The sequence below is a fragment of the Gossypium arboreum genome, chromosome 6, assembly GCF_025698485.1.
Source record: "Gossypium arboreum isolate Shixiya-1 chromosome 6, ASM2569848v2, whole genome shotgun sequence".
NCBI lineage: Eukaryota > Viridiplantae > Streptophyta > Magnoliopsida > Malvales > Malvaceae > Gossypium > Gossypium arboreum.
In genome coordinates, this window is record NC_069075.1 from 722548 (window position 1) to 737292 (window position 14745).

The 14745-nt window shown below is 28.9% G+C and overlaps 2 protein-coding genes and 1 long non-coding RNA gene across 5 annotated transcripts; 1 reads left to right on the top strand and 2 right to left on the bottom strand.

The window, feature by feature from the left end:
* Window positions 1-2494: 2494 nt before the first annotated feature.
* On the bottom strand, window positions 2495-4444 carry LOC108482424 (uncharacterized). Its single transcript, XM_017785555.2, has 2 exons — window positions 4189-4444; window positions 2495-3611 (listed from the first exon to the last, which is right to left on the bottom strand). Exons 1-2 carry the CDS (start codon window positions 4354-4356, stop codon window positions 3066-3068), a joined length of 714 nt encoding a protein of 237 aa, XP_017641044.1. The 5' UTR covers window positions 4357-4444; the 3' UTR covers window positions 2495-3065.
* A 2132-nt stretch (window positions 4445-6576) lies between these two features.
* Window positions 6577-7725, top strand: LOC128293738 (uncharacterized). Its single transcript, XR_008283921.1, has 2 exons — window positions 6577-7052; window positions 7130-7725. It is a non-coding gene; the product is annotated as an uncharacterized LOC128293738 (long non-coding RNA).
* A 683-nt stretch (window positions 7726-8408) lies between these two features.
* LOC108482185 (transcription elongation factor 1 homolog) lies at window positions 8409-10906 on the bottom strand. Of its 3 annotated transcripts, XM_017785301.2 has the most exons (6): window positions 10761-10906; window positions 10258-10380; window positions 9031-9101; window positions 8906-8927; window positions 8691-8821; window positions 8409-8605 (listed from the first exon to the last, which is right to left on the bottom strand). In XM_017785301.2, exons 2-5 carry the CDS (start codon window positions 10368-10370, stop codon window positions 8707-8709), a joined length of 321 nt encoding a protein of 106 aa, XP_017640790.1. In that variant the 5' UTR covers window positions 10371-10380; window positions 10761-10906; the 3' UTR covers window positions 8409-8605; window positions 8691-8706. The 3 variants fall into 3 exon arrangements, with proteins under 3 accessions (XP_017640790.1, XP_017640789.1, XP_017640791.1); XM_017785300.2 differs by having other exon boundaries at window positions 8409-8821; XM_017785302.2 differs by lacking the exon at window positions 10761-10906 and adding an exon at window positions 10455-10707 and having other exon boundaries at window positions 8409-8821.
* Window positions 10907-14745: the final 3839 nt, after the last annotated feature.

The window sequence follows — 14745 nt, forward strand, 5'->3', positions numbered from 1 at the left end:
TTAAGTTTAAGTTTGGATATGAATAAATTTAATCGAGCTTGAGTACAAATATTAATAAATGAGTTTAATCAAACTCGAGTATAAAAATAGATGTTTGATTGAATTTGAACCGAGTAATGAGTTTTGGATTTTGAGTCGAATTTAAAACTTATTAGTATTTGAGTACAATTTAGTTTGATTATACAAAATAATAAATTAATAGCCAAAATGGAACATGACATAAACAAGTTACTTTTTGAAGACAATGAATTACAGTCCGATTTCAAAGAATTTTCAAGCTCAGACTTGTTTTTAAGCCGGCTCGATCCAACACAAAAATTGTTTCTTTATTCAAAATACTAATAAAATTTTAAAATATATTTTTATATTAATATTTATATATTCTTATAATTAAATTTAAAATTATATTTTATTACTTAAATTTAATTCTGCCACCCAAAATAATAAATTAAATTATTATTATTCTAAAACATAAATGTAGTAAAATAAGAAAAGATGAAGTTTGACCCAATTTTTAAGGACTAAATTGAATACAATAATCAAAACTAAATTGTAGATTAGATATTTTTAGGCAACCTTTAACCTCTACTCATAAAATTGTCGTAATTCCCAACTTGTAGAGCCAAATCTTGTATAAAATATTTGTTTTAAATTGAGTTTATATTTCACACACCAATAATAAAAAATAATAATTTCGAAAATGAGGTTAAAACTCAATCATAATCTTTTTTTTCCTTTTTAGTGTTTTATTTAATTATAGATCTTCACCTCCTAATACAAAATTATTTTTCTTATTGGCATAATGTGAAATTTAGTCATCAACATTTATACATTTTATTAATTTGGTCATTATTCATTTTTGAAATAAATTCAATCATCAACTTTTTGAAAAAAGTCTAATTACTTTTTTTTTAATGAAAAATATTGATTAAAACGTTAAAGTTTTACATCAGCCAATCATATATACAATTGGAAAGGGGTCTTGATTAATTGTGGTAAAATCAATCGCTTCGTTAGTATCTCCAACCGTATATGCTTTTCCAAAATCTTAAACTCAAACGAATGAAGTTAATGAAGGTTATTCTTCTTCGATTGAATCACTGATTCTCGACCTTTTTCTTGACTGCTCATCATCCACATTTATATTAGTATAAAATTTCAACAAATATTGTGAAATATAATTAAAATTAATTAAAAGCCACAATTTTAGAGTAATAAAACTTGTAAATAGATCATTGAATCAAGTTTTAATTTTGATTATGATACTCAAATATTTAACTTATATATATTATATCTATATTGTTTTTAATCTTGTAAATTGAATATTTTTTATGTGCGATTCAAAATAAGTATGGAAATGTGGATGATGAGCGGCCAAGAAAAAGATAGAGAATCAGTAATTTAATCAAAGAAGACTAAGCTTCATCAACCACATTTGTCTCGGTTGAAGATTTTGGAAAAGCATATACGGCTGGACATACTAGCTAGGTGATTGATTTTACCATATATGGCTAGAGATATTATGAGGTGATTGACGTAAAACTTTAACATTTTAATCAATATTTTTCGTTAAAAAAAATGCAATTTAACTTTTTTTTTAAAGGTTGATGGTCAAATTTAGTTCAAAAATGAATAATGGCCAAATTAACAAAAAATAAATAAATATTAAGGACTAAATTTAATTCCAATTTTTTTTATCATTGATGTAAGAAAAACAAAATCAATTTAAAACAAATATTTTATACAAGATTTGGCTCTACAACTTGAGAATTACGACAATTTTATGAGTAGAAGTTGAAGGTTGCCTAGAAATATATAATCTATAATTTAGTTTTGGTTATTATATTCAATTTAGTCCTTAAAATTGAATGAAGCGTCATCTTTTCTTATTTTTCTACATTTATATTTGAGAATAACAATAATAATTTAATTTACTATTTTGGGTGGTTTGAATTAAATTTAAATAATTAAATTTTATTAATAAAAATATTTTTAAATTTTTATTAATATTTTGAACTGTAAAACAACTTTTTGTGCTGGATCGAGCCAATTTGAAACAAGTTTGAACTTGAAAATTCTTTGAAATCTTTCTAGTCATTGATTTATTATTTTATATATCAGAGTTTTGAAAAGAACAATGAACTTGAAAATAAATATAGGATAAAATATAAAAATAGTCGTCCAACTATGCCTTTAGTTCTATTTTGATCATTTAATTATTAATTTTTTCAATTTAATTACTTAACTTTTGAAATAAAATATTTTAGAACTAAATCGAAAAAAATAATAGTTAGATGACTATTTTGTAGTTTACCCATAAATATAACATAAATTATTAAATAGAGTTAATATTTGATACGTTACTAGTGAAAAAATTAATTTCACAAGCAAGATTCAAATACTATCGCATGTCTTTTATAAAAAAAAATCTTAATTTTATATTTTTATTAAACCTTGAAAGGTATATGTCGTGTATTTAACTTTACTTGTGAAGTTTTTAAACTCGAATTGATTCAATTCATATAAATCAAACTCAAAATCAACTTTTGTTTTATATCAACACAACGCAATCGAATATACAAATATATCAAAATTTATACAAATATACATCACTTTAAACACAAATATGAACTATCCCAAACCCTGAACATTGCAATATCGTTGCAAGGAACAGTCCCGAACCCTGAACATGAACTGTAAAATAAATATGGATGATTGCTTGTTGAAGAAGTTTTTATGGGTGTTTAGATTTTGACGATGATGCGGTGGTTTAGTGTTTGTATCAAGATAATAAAGGATAAATGCCATGATTGTTAAAAAGGATAACTCTGAACCTTGAACATGAACTATAAAACGAACATGGACTTGATGTAAAAAGAATCAATACTAGGCAACTAAACAATTACTTATTGAAGAAGCTTTATGGGTGTTTAGATTTTGATGAGGATGCAATGGTTTAGTTTGTATCAAGATAATAAACGATAAACACCATGACTGTTGAGAATGATAACCTCGAACCTGAAAATGAACCATAAAACTGACATGGACTCGATTGTAAAAAAAAATCAATACTTGGCAACCGAACAATTACTTGTTGAAGAAGCTTTATGGGTGTATAGATTTTGATGGTAATGCAATGGTTTAGTGTTTGTATCAAGATAATAAAGGATAAACACCATGATTACTGAAGAAACAAACATTGGGATTGGTCCAAAAAACCAAAGAATCAAATCAAGAGCAAAATAAAGTGATCGAAGCCCAAGTGACCAAAACTCGCCACCTCGAAGAACAGTTAATTTCACAGTTTCCATCGGTACTTCACAATTGGGTGTAGTTATCAAATAATTTGCATGAACAAAGTTCCTTGCCGATTGAACAAAGCAACAAAATGCAATGAAAAAACAAGTTAAAATGCAAATATATTTGATTGACATCGTGGATTGCCTTGTATCTCCATAGATTAAATTGCTTACGAAGAAATTATTTGATGAATTCCCGAGCCAAGCACCGATTAGAGAGCTTAGTGTTAAACAAACTGAGCATAAAAAAGTTGCAGCTGAGGTGTTCGACGCAATGACTGTTAGAGCATTGCTAATAGCTTCTTTATCAGCCTACAAAAATGAAGAAGGCAATAATCAAACACATGGTGAACAACAAAAAAAGAAAAAGATAAATTTATTTTTTGGTCATTAAATTATTAATAAGTTTACGTTTTGATTATTGAATTATTTGAAAAATTTTATTTAAGTTATTGGAATGTTAGTATCGCTGTTGCATGGCTTTTTTTATTCGTACCATATGCACCAATCAAAAGCTTTCATTTTTTTTTCTATTTTACAGTTTAATTTTTTTCATAAAACAACTTTGATAGTCACGAATTTGTGAATGAAAATTCAAATAGTTTTATTTTTCAATCTTTGACACTGAACGTTAGTTTGACTTGAATCTAAGGTATGTTATTTTACTCGTCGATAGGTATTGAACTACCGTATCAATTGTCGAATCCTCATTCGGAGCTTTGCTAGCCAGACTTTTTTTAAAACTAAATTTAACAATCTAATGACTTAAATAAAAACTTTTGAATACTTTAGTAACCATTTTATAACTTTTTAAAGTAGAATGATCAAAACGTAAACTAACTAAAATAAAAGATGGGTTGATCGAGTTCAAAAAAGAGGTAATCATTACCTGCAATACTCGTTCGACCCAAGCTTCTTTATCGGTGTTTTCAAAACCGATCACCGTTGTGTGAGGACGATGTATGTATCTATATAAAAGGAATAGATGGTAAGCAAACATGATGAGCAAACCGGCAGGGACTAAAATCAAATCAAGATTCTCCTTTTTGAAAGACATTTGGGTTTATTTTTCTATTACAATTTTGGGTTGAATTCAGTTTTCAAAAATGATTGAAATGATTATATGTAGGAATTGATGGATTGTTATAACTTGGGAATTTTTGGATTGTAACTTGTTGTAGAAGGGACATATTCACAATCAATGCCTTGTAACTTGCCAACTTTCTTTCCTAACTATTCTGCCAACTTGTATTATTGTTTAGGGACAAATATCAAATTTATACATGAATTTTGGTTTAATGTACAATTTGATACATGAATTTTGATTTTGTGCATTTTATGTACATAAAACTTGAATTGTGATTCGATTTTGTGCATTTTATGTACATAAAACTTGAATTGTGATTCATATGTCTATAAAACTTTGATTTTGACTTAATTGTACACATTTAAGAAAATGAATACATACATTTATTTTCATATTAAATTAATATAATTGTTTGTATATGCAATATATTAACGTCAAATGGTACTAATTTGATAATATTAGTGATTTGTGAAAATTGAATCAAACCATAATTTCATGTATAAAATCGCACAAGATCAAAGTTCATGTATAGTTTTGAGATTTATCCCATATGTTTTATATATATATATATTATACCTTTAATTTCGGTTAAATGGGTTTTTTCTTTTGTATATTAAAATGTTACTTTAATTTATAATTAAAAAATATCTATCTATCTTTATTATATTAAGGCATTGACTGAATTGGTGCCAACAATGATCGAATCTTGGTTCCGTTAGGAAATTATCAAAAATTACTTCTTTTACAAGGTAACAAATATTATTTTGAGGATATTTATATTTTTTTATATTTTGATAAATCAAAAAAAATACGTACACATAAAAAAAACCCTGAGATTTGAAGATAAAACATTCAACTTTTCACTATTTCAACTTTACAATTACAACCAAATATATAACAAACCTATAACAAATTATTTGGAGATTGAAATGATATGAATTTTAATAAGAAATTAAAAGATTAAAAGGTTAATTTTTAAAAATATATATAACAAATTCTTTCGAGATTGAAATGCTTTTTATAGGTTAAAGTCGCTCTCACTTCTTAAATAATGAACCGAATAAGTTATTAATTTTCGGTTCAACTATTAATTACTTGACCTAATCATTAATTGAGTGAAATAAAAATCTCTATTTTTTTATGCAAATATTTATAATTAAAAACACAAACTCAATTTTTTAAAAAAAAATTATTTTATACAAGATCTGACTCTACATGTTGGAAATTAGGACAATTTTATGAGTAGAAGTTAAAGGTTGCTTAAAATGGTATCTAATCTACAAATTTAATTTGATTATTGCATTCAATTTAGGCCTTAAAATTATTGGGTCAGCCTCATCTTCTCTTATTTTTATTATATTTATGATAATAATATTCGAAACATGTGAATTTAAGTGAAGTTTTGGGAAAAGGGTTCTATCTTTGTCTTTTTCCTTTTTTGGCCATTGATTTATTGTTATTATTATTGTTTACCCGAATTTGGTTTGAATGTTTAATTCGATATTTGAGGGGTTTTTTATATTTCAATTTGGTATTTGAGTTTTTTCAATTTGAGACTTGAGTTTCTTTTGTCCCAATTACGTACCCAAATTTGGCTTCAATGTTTAATTTTGTATTTGAGCTTTTTCATATCCCAATTAAATACATGTTTTTCTTACGGGAGTTCACGTGTCAAACATTAATTAGGCCATATGATAGTGTTTGTTATAGGTACCAAATTAAACACTGAATCCAAATTTAAGAACTAAATTGACATAAAAAAAATCTTCAAGTACTAAATTAAATATTAAAACCAAACTCAAGTACTAGATAGTATATAAACCCTATATATTTTATATATTGGGTTTTATTAGAAAATTATAAATAAAATAAAATAGAAAATGAAAAAGAAAGCAATATGAATTATTAAATCGGGTTAATATTTGAAACACTGAAAAATTTTAATCCCATAATCGAGTTCAAATACTACCATGTGTCGAATATTGTCAAATTAATTGATATGATGACAATTAAAATTTTAACTCCACAAATAAACTTAAAAATTATCAAATGACCTTAATTAATATTTTAAAAATAAAAATTAAATAAATAAGACACATAACGATTTTTGAATCAAATAATAATCCATTAAATAACTCAAGATTATTTATTCAAATTATTTACCCAAATGTGTTTTTAGGCTACGACAAACATCGGGGTCACCCTGCTTTTCTAATGGTCGAATTTTATTTTTATTCTTCTTTATGAAAAATATTTATAATTTAATCCTTTTATTTTAATTTGACATAATTTAAACCTTATTTACGGTATTAAATCAAAAGAAATAATAGTTGATTTAACCATTTATGTTTCATTTTTTTCTGAAGTGATTCGTACGGTACTGTTTTTCACTTAATTACGTGGAAAAAAAGGCATTCATTGGCGAGCTTGATAATCGATATGTTTCTACAGGGTTACGGAGTGAATAGGGGGCAACACGAGTGTGGCTTTTCCGATAATCGATAGTTGCAAAGACTCGCTGCCTTCGGAAGTCGATGCAGTGTCGATTAACTTGGGAATGTTCTACGACCTGGTCGGATGGTTTGCTTTAGGTGCTAAGACACGGGATGCCAGTATACCTGAATGTGAGGGAGCTGCAACTGCAAAGTCTCCATGGAATGCTCCTGGTATGTCTTGTTCGATATAGCTTTACTTGGTTCTAGTGGCAACCTTATCATTTACAGTGTTCTTTCCATGACTGCAGGGCTCTTTGATCTTTCAGTTCCTGACTCTTTTTCGATGAACCTCGTTCAAAAGAGGGAACAGAAAACAGGTCTTTGACAGATTATAACGGCCGTGGTTTGCATGTCGAGAAAGCAAGTCATGAATGAACTCGAAGGACTGAAGAGATCATATTATATGGATCCACAGACACTGAACCGTTTCAAGTGGCACTATTACGAATATGAAATCAACAAATGTGATGCTTGTGCCTTGTATAGGTTGGAATCGAAGCTTGTTGATGGTAAGAAAAGCGCAAAGGGGATACCAGCGAATTGGGAAAACTCACGGTGGAGTTCCCATGCAATAACAAGTGCGGCGTCACAGGAAGGGCTGAGATTAGTATGAAGGTTGGTGTTGGAAATCCTTATTCCACTCCGAATGTGGTGGCACCACCGACTGAGAAGTTCGATTGCAGGCTTGGTAAACAGTACGACTATCCAGTCAACACTGTAAGCAGTTATCATCTAACATAACCGAAGGAATTAGGATAAAATCCAAAGTAGCTGAATCTATTCATCTAGTTCTATATATGCTCTAGCATTTTAACTAATAGAAGTGGGAGCTTCTGCATGCTCATCAGTCCTTTTTTCGGGTTTTCATCATCAAAAAAACCTAGTCAAGCTCTTAACTTTTAATAACCATAAAAAACAACTATGATCGACGCTTTAATCCAATGTAACTACCGTAATAACTGGAAGATAGCTACGGCAGGCAAAGAAAAATGGCTGTTTTTCCTCGGGCAACTATTATACTACCTACTAAGATACTTATTATAAGATTCAAGCCATGCTAAACTAATAACCAAGAATTCAAATATTTAAAAGACTTCAATACGGTAAAAGTGCCATGGAGGCCCATGTAGTAGAAGTTGGACTGCATTTTGCCCCCTCTACTAAAAAAAATAAGCAAATTAATCATTGTATATTACATCAAAGAGCAAACTGGTCATTTTATTAAAAATTCTATTCATTTCTACCGTTAAAAACTTGTCCCTAAACATCAACATGGGATACACGTGGCATGACATATGTCACTGTCTGATTATTCCACCAGTCATACTAGTTTTTAATAATATAAATGGATAAAAATTTCTAATAGAAACTAATTTATTTTTTAATTTAATGTGTAGAGACTAATTTGACTATTTTTTGAGTAAAAGGACAAAATGCTATCTGACTTCTAACACAAAGGCATTTGTGGTACTTTTACTACTCCAATATCTAACAAAAATTATCATCTATTGGATTTGGGTAGCAAAGTTCGAATAATTAGTAGATAATATAATTAAAAGTTGCAAATATTCATCCAATACCATGCCTAATAGGTCATAGTATATTTGCATTACATCAACATGCATTATAGTTCATACAAAACGAAAACATAGTTAGAATATCTCTTCAACCATGTGGCTCCTTCACCATTCAATCAATCACTTAAGACTATTCATTGTAAGATGCTGTTGAATGTGCATATCAGCATAATAAGAATGATTGGTCATGGGAGCTAACATAATTACAGGCTTAGTAAGTTCTAAAACATACCTGGTTATGGCAATTGCTAATCCCAATCGCAGGTCGAAACCCGTTTTCTAGGCATGAAACCTTCGTCTTGGTCTCCATCATCGTCTTCAAGGTTGTTAACCCGTTCACATTCATCGATCCATTCGCTGTATCTGGAAAGTCACAAGAAAGAATAAACATACAAGAGAGATCAAATGAGGGAAACAACGAGTAAACACCGGATCAATCGCACTTACATGTCTATTGCTTCGGTCAAAGCTGCAAACAGAGAAACAAAAAATAAACATAGAAGAGTTAAAAATATAGATGCCCAACATAGTTTTTCATCACAATTGCAAAAGTTAAACAGCATCATAAGTACCTGTTATAACGGTGCTGAAGCTTTCCTGGCAAATCCGGCATGAGGCTTCGCCGATCAAATTCTTCATGTCACTGGAATAGATAAACACCAACAACTTAGTAAACACACAGGGGTCTAGCTGCCCCTGCCCCCCCCCCAAAATGGAAAATTTTCCATTTGGGCACTTTAAAATTTTTTAAATTTTACATTAATAAAGGTAAAATTACCCTCTGGCCCGTCTAAAAATAATAAAAAATTGATTTAATACTTTAAAAATTATAAAGATATAGGCTATTAAAATAATGAAATTATATTTTTACTATCGTACAAATTACAATTTAATTTCAGCCCCACTTAAAAATAATTTTCTGGCATCGCCCTTGTGAACACAACCATAACATCTTTCATTAATGTTCTGGATTAATTAAACCAAACATCCCAAACTATGACTTGAATTTTAAATTAGTCCCCAAACTTCAAAACATTCTAATAAAGAGTTATTAAAGTATCAATATTGTATCAATCACATCCTTCCATCAACATAAGGGCATTAAATGTTAGCTTGGATCTGACGTGAACGAAATTTTAAACACATTTATACCTATACCATGAACATCTTCTCTTTGACATGTTTAAAAAAAGCCTCCTAAATTTTTATGACAATTTTCTTTTAACAGTGTCAAATTCAAGCGGTTCATGTATTAGGTAATGTTTAAAATTTGATACCATGTTTTATATGTACTCCACATCAAGGGCAAAGCTGGAAAATTGCTTTAGAGATGGCCAAAGTATAATTTATCATTATATTAACATTTAATTTCATAAAATTTTAAAGGGCTAAATAGCAAATCTACTACTTTTTGGGGGCCAAGGTCACCGCCTGCACCCTTTGCCTTCGCCCTGCACCACATCAGATTTAAGCTGGCAATTAATGCGCAAGCTGATGTTAGAACCTGATTAATACGATACTTATTCTTTGAGACTCAAATTAGAATTTAGAACATTTTGAAGCTTAGGGTCCAATTTAAAATCTAGGTTATAGCTTGAACACGTTCGGATCAATTAACCCTAATATTTTCTATTCAATCCTCATAAAAAAATAATCTACAAATTCCAATGATCATATAGATAAACATCAATCCATTCCTTTCCTAATCATCAAATAGAAGATTTTGTTTCAAAATCCCCTTAGTTATTAAATGAAACAAAAAAAAAAAAAACAAACAAATAAAAGAAGTTTACACTTACAGGCGGCATTCGACACCGGTGCCATGGTTACAAAAGGGACAACTGAAAACGGTATCAAGCTTATCCATTCGCTTCTTAGGAGCAGGCTTTGCTCTTGATTTCCTCTTTCCCATCCTTAAATCCCTTCAACACATCAAATTACAACCAAAATCAGCATGAAATTTTCCAGAATTTTGCAACAAATTTAAAGTTCTTACCAGAAATCAGATTCAAATTTCAAACCCTAGCAAATAATGCTTTCTTTTTAAAGATAAATAATTAGGTTAAGCAGCCAAAAAAAATCTATTTTCTTAAATTTTCTTTCTCCGGAAGAAAAACGCAACAGAAAAAATAAATAAAATTGAAGCGAATTTCAAAGGCTTATTCAAATTGATAATGAAAATATCAAGCATATTTATCCAAAAATAAAATAAAATTCTATTTGAAAAAATAAACAAATGGATAAAGAATTTAAGGTTTGAATTTCATAGATAAACAAAAACAAACTGAAAATTTGAAATTACCAGAGATTGATTCCGATTGGCGTGAAGTGTGAAAAATGGGAATTTTTTCCGGGATTTTATCTATCGTTACAGGTAGACAAAAGTAAAAGTATCGTGGAAGTCCCTGTACTAACAGTCAGATTACATTTTGCCTTTTCTAATAAGAAAATAGGCAAATTAATAATTGTATGTTGATTAAAAAGTAAATTGGTCATTTCTGCATTGAATGTTTTTATTCAATAATCATTCGGATCACCTATTAGCTTAATTCTAACATTCCTTTGCACAAAGAAGTAATTGTAGCCCCAATACTAACCCAAATCGTCACAAATCATTCGCCCAAATACCTCATAATATAATCAAAAGAGTAATACAAAATAACCACAAAAAAAACACAGCAAAGCTATCAACAAAGACACTCCAAAATAGTTCTCTAAAGGACGCCACAAGCAGCCTATTTATAAGTTGATGCAAGAGTCCATCCAACAGAACTTTGATAAGCTTTAAACTTCTATTTATTCTCAGAAAAATGATCACCAAGATAGAAAGCATCTTGCATAAAACTCAGAAATAGTTTTATTTTCAAACATTTTAAAACTTCGAACTTTGTAGTAAAAATTTGGACAGTAACATTCCCTTTATGTTATTTTGCAAAATAGTCCATACTTCATTTGTTGATTCACAAAATGAAATCATCTTAAATTGTTCAATGACAACTCTGTTAATTATAGCATTTAGAGCTTGTGAGTTTCAGTGAGCAGTTTTTCTTTCTTTAGTAGTGTATGTGTTTCTATCTTTTGGATGTGTGGTGCCATCGGTAGCCGTCACAATGGGTTGAGTCCACTCATCTTCATTAGCTTCCCAAGTAGCTTCATTACTAGACATGATGAAAGCTCTCATACGAGCCTTCCAATATGCAAGTTTTTTGAACCAAGTATCAACGGCTATCGAGCAATTAAACTACTTTCTCTTATGAATTTCATAGTTGCAAACCAAACAAAGGATCACCTTCAAACAACTCTTTAAATTCGCTTTGATACCATTTGAAAAAGCATTCGGTTTGCACTTCAAAAACAATTTCATTCTAACTATTATTAAAGTAGAAACAAATAGAAATATTAAATGCAAAGTAACGCAAGAAGCAAAGAAAGGAGAGAATTAACACATGATATTCGTTAACACAATTCACATACAACAGTCATACATTTGCGAAGCCTCACCTAGTGAATGATTTTATTCAATGATCATTCGGATCATCTATTGGCTTAAGTCTAATCTACCCTTACACATAGAAGTAATTGCAGCCCCAATACCAACCCCAATTGTCACAAATCACTTACCCAAATACCCCACAATACAATCAATAAACTCTCCAAAGAATACCTAAACAAGTTCCCAAACAACTTCAAACACATTAAAAGATAATGATAAATACTCAATCCTTATTAGATAGACTCATAGCTCCATCAAGGAGATTAGTTGAAGAGTTATAGAGTCCTAGCCAAACAAAAAGAAAGTTTTGTCAAATATGCCACCATTTTATTGACCATACTCAGCTAGCAATGTTGGGCCCAAAATCTCCCTATGGCCAAAGTAGAATCTCATTCTAACAAAATAAGGAACGAGCAAGTAAAAAAAATCTCAACAATATTCCATTTGGTATTTTTGACAAAAAATTTAATGATATTGACAATTCTTTAAGTTTACGTCAAGATTTTAATTAGAATAAAATATTTGGACTAACTAATAACATATTAAATATTTAGGTACCAAATTATGTCAACAATTAAAGTATAAATAGTAAATCTCAAATTTGAGAATAGTATAGGGACCAAAATTGAAATTTGAACCTTTTATATAATCTAAAATAGAGGGACCATAATTGAAATAAACCATTATTATTAAAAATGTAAAAGGAAAAAAAAAGCAAGGACAGGTGTCAAATAAGGCCATCCTTTTACATAGTAGTACAGTATATAATCTAAAAGTAGAGGCACCATAATTAAAATTAATCCATTATTGTTAAAAGGTTAAAAAAGAGAGTAAAGACCAAAGTAAAAGAAGGCCTTCCTTTTATATATAGTAGTATAAATTATTTTTAATTTACTAAAACAAAATTAATAATTGATTAATAGTATTCATAATTAATAATATTTTTTACCTAAATATTCCAATATTTTAGAGAAAATATTATGATTTATGTATAAAAAGGTAAAATTTTCTTGCAACGAAGTTACTTATACCTTTTGTTGACATTGTTGACATTTGAATGGAAGACTAATTACAGTTCTTGTCAAACACTTATATAACATTAGTTCGAACTCTTTCATCCTCTATTCCTTTGCCCTTTATATTGTATTCATAAAAAATAAGTCACGATTAATAGCTTTTAATATTTATTCTAATTAACTTTGTTTTAATGTTAATTTCGATAATTGTTTTATAAATATTTTACGAAGTTAAAATATTGCAATAACATATTAAAATTTTAAAATTCCGAATCCTAATCACAACATTCTAAAACAAACCTAGTAAATTTTTTTTTGGTGATAAATAGCAAAAACTAAAGTTTACATCAAATTATAATGATTAAAAGTATAACTCACTTTGTCTTCTTGTAAAACCCCTAAAACTTCATTGGGAGCATCATCGAAAACCTGTAAGCTTGACTTCCACGCTAAACTCAGCTTAGCCAGTCGATTTGCAATTAGGTTATCTTTCTTAGGTATATACCTAATCTACCATTGACCTTTAGATCTCATAATGGGTTGAACCTTCCTAAGCACAGTGATTCCTGAATCTTCCATCCCATTATCAATCAAGGCTTGAACCACCTTCGGATTGTCAGACTGAATCGTGGCCTGTTTAAAATCTTTGCTAAGCAGGATGAGTAACCCATCTAGAATACTCCAAGACTTAGCCTCAAAAGGAGTGCATCCATTATGATCACGCAACACACCACCAATAGAAGCGTTGTTTATTTCTCTAGTCGCTGCACCATGAGTAAATAAATCAACCCATGCTCCATCCATGGCCGTTTGATAGCTAGAATTATGGGCGTTATTCTTGTACCCATTATGGCTTAATTTTATCTTGTATGTAATAAACTATATACTTATTTAATTATTTTTTATTTTTACTATATTATATTATTTTGGAAAATTATGAAATATAACTCAAGAATATACCCTAATAATTAACTAACCAACCAACTAAACAAATTAACTACTATAAATAAATAAAAATTAAGTACAAGTTCAATTCTTGAGGCATAATTGTATGTTAGACTGGCTTTTTAACACATATAATTTTAAAATTTCAGCTTCTTACCAAAGTTGAGTACTTTGTTTTTTATTTTGCAAGAAACCAGGCATGGTTGTAATAAAGAACAACACAATAAGTTTCTTTTTTTTATTTTTATTTTGAAGAAATCGACTGAATTTTATAAATAAAAGGACTTAGCCGAAGCAACAAATTATCCACAAATTCAATGGCCCAAAAAAAACTGAAAAAAAAAGCAAATAAAAAAAAGGAAACCTAATCAAAATTTCAGTCGACAAAACAGCTGGCCTCCATAAGGTCTTTTCATTTCCCATCACCGACACAGCCTTAATGGTAGCAGGTCTCCACAAGTCTTTTAGGGCACGTTTGGTTGAGAGGAATGGAATAGAGCTGTAATGTAATAGAGTTGTAATGAAATAGAGCTGTAATAGAATAAACCTGTAATGAATAATTCAGTTGTTTGGTTGAATGGAATGGAATAGAGTTGTAATACTATTCTTGTGTTTGGTTGAATGGAATAGATGTTGTAATAGCATAAGGAAAAAGACTTAAATGACTAAAATACCCTTAATAGAATTTTTTTAGATAAATGATTATTATTTTTAAATTTTAATAAAATTATTATTAAATATAATTTAATAAAAATAATAATAAATAATAAATAATTTAATCATATTTTAACATAAGTATTATTAAATACAATTTAATAAAATAATAAATAATT

What these genes read in the sequence shown, in the direction of transcription:
- LOC108482424 (XM_017785555.2), bottom strand. Translation starts at nt 4,356, where the DNA reads ATGTCTTTCAAAAAGGAGAATCTTGATTTGATTTTAGTCCCTGCCGGT. An exon ending in GGGTCGAACGAGTATTGCAG is followed by an intron (nt 3,612 to 4,188) that starts GTAATGATTACC and finishes TCATTTTTGTAG; the next exon opens with GCTGATAAAGAAGCTATTAG.
- LOC108482185 (XM_017785301.2), bottom strand. Translation starts at nt 10,370, where the DNA reads ATGGGAAAGAGGAAATCAAGAGCAAAGCCTGCTCCTAAGAAGCGAATG. An exon ending in ACCGGTGTCGAATGCCGCCT is followed by an intron (nt 9,102 to 10,257) that starts GTAAGTGTAAAC and finishes TATCTATTCCAG; the next exon opens with TGACATGAAGAATTTGATCG. An exon ending in TTGACCGAAGCAATAGACAT is followed by an intron (nt 8,822 to 8,905) that starts GTAAGTGCGATT and finishes GTGACTTTCCAG; the next exon opens with ATACAGCGAATGGATCGATG.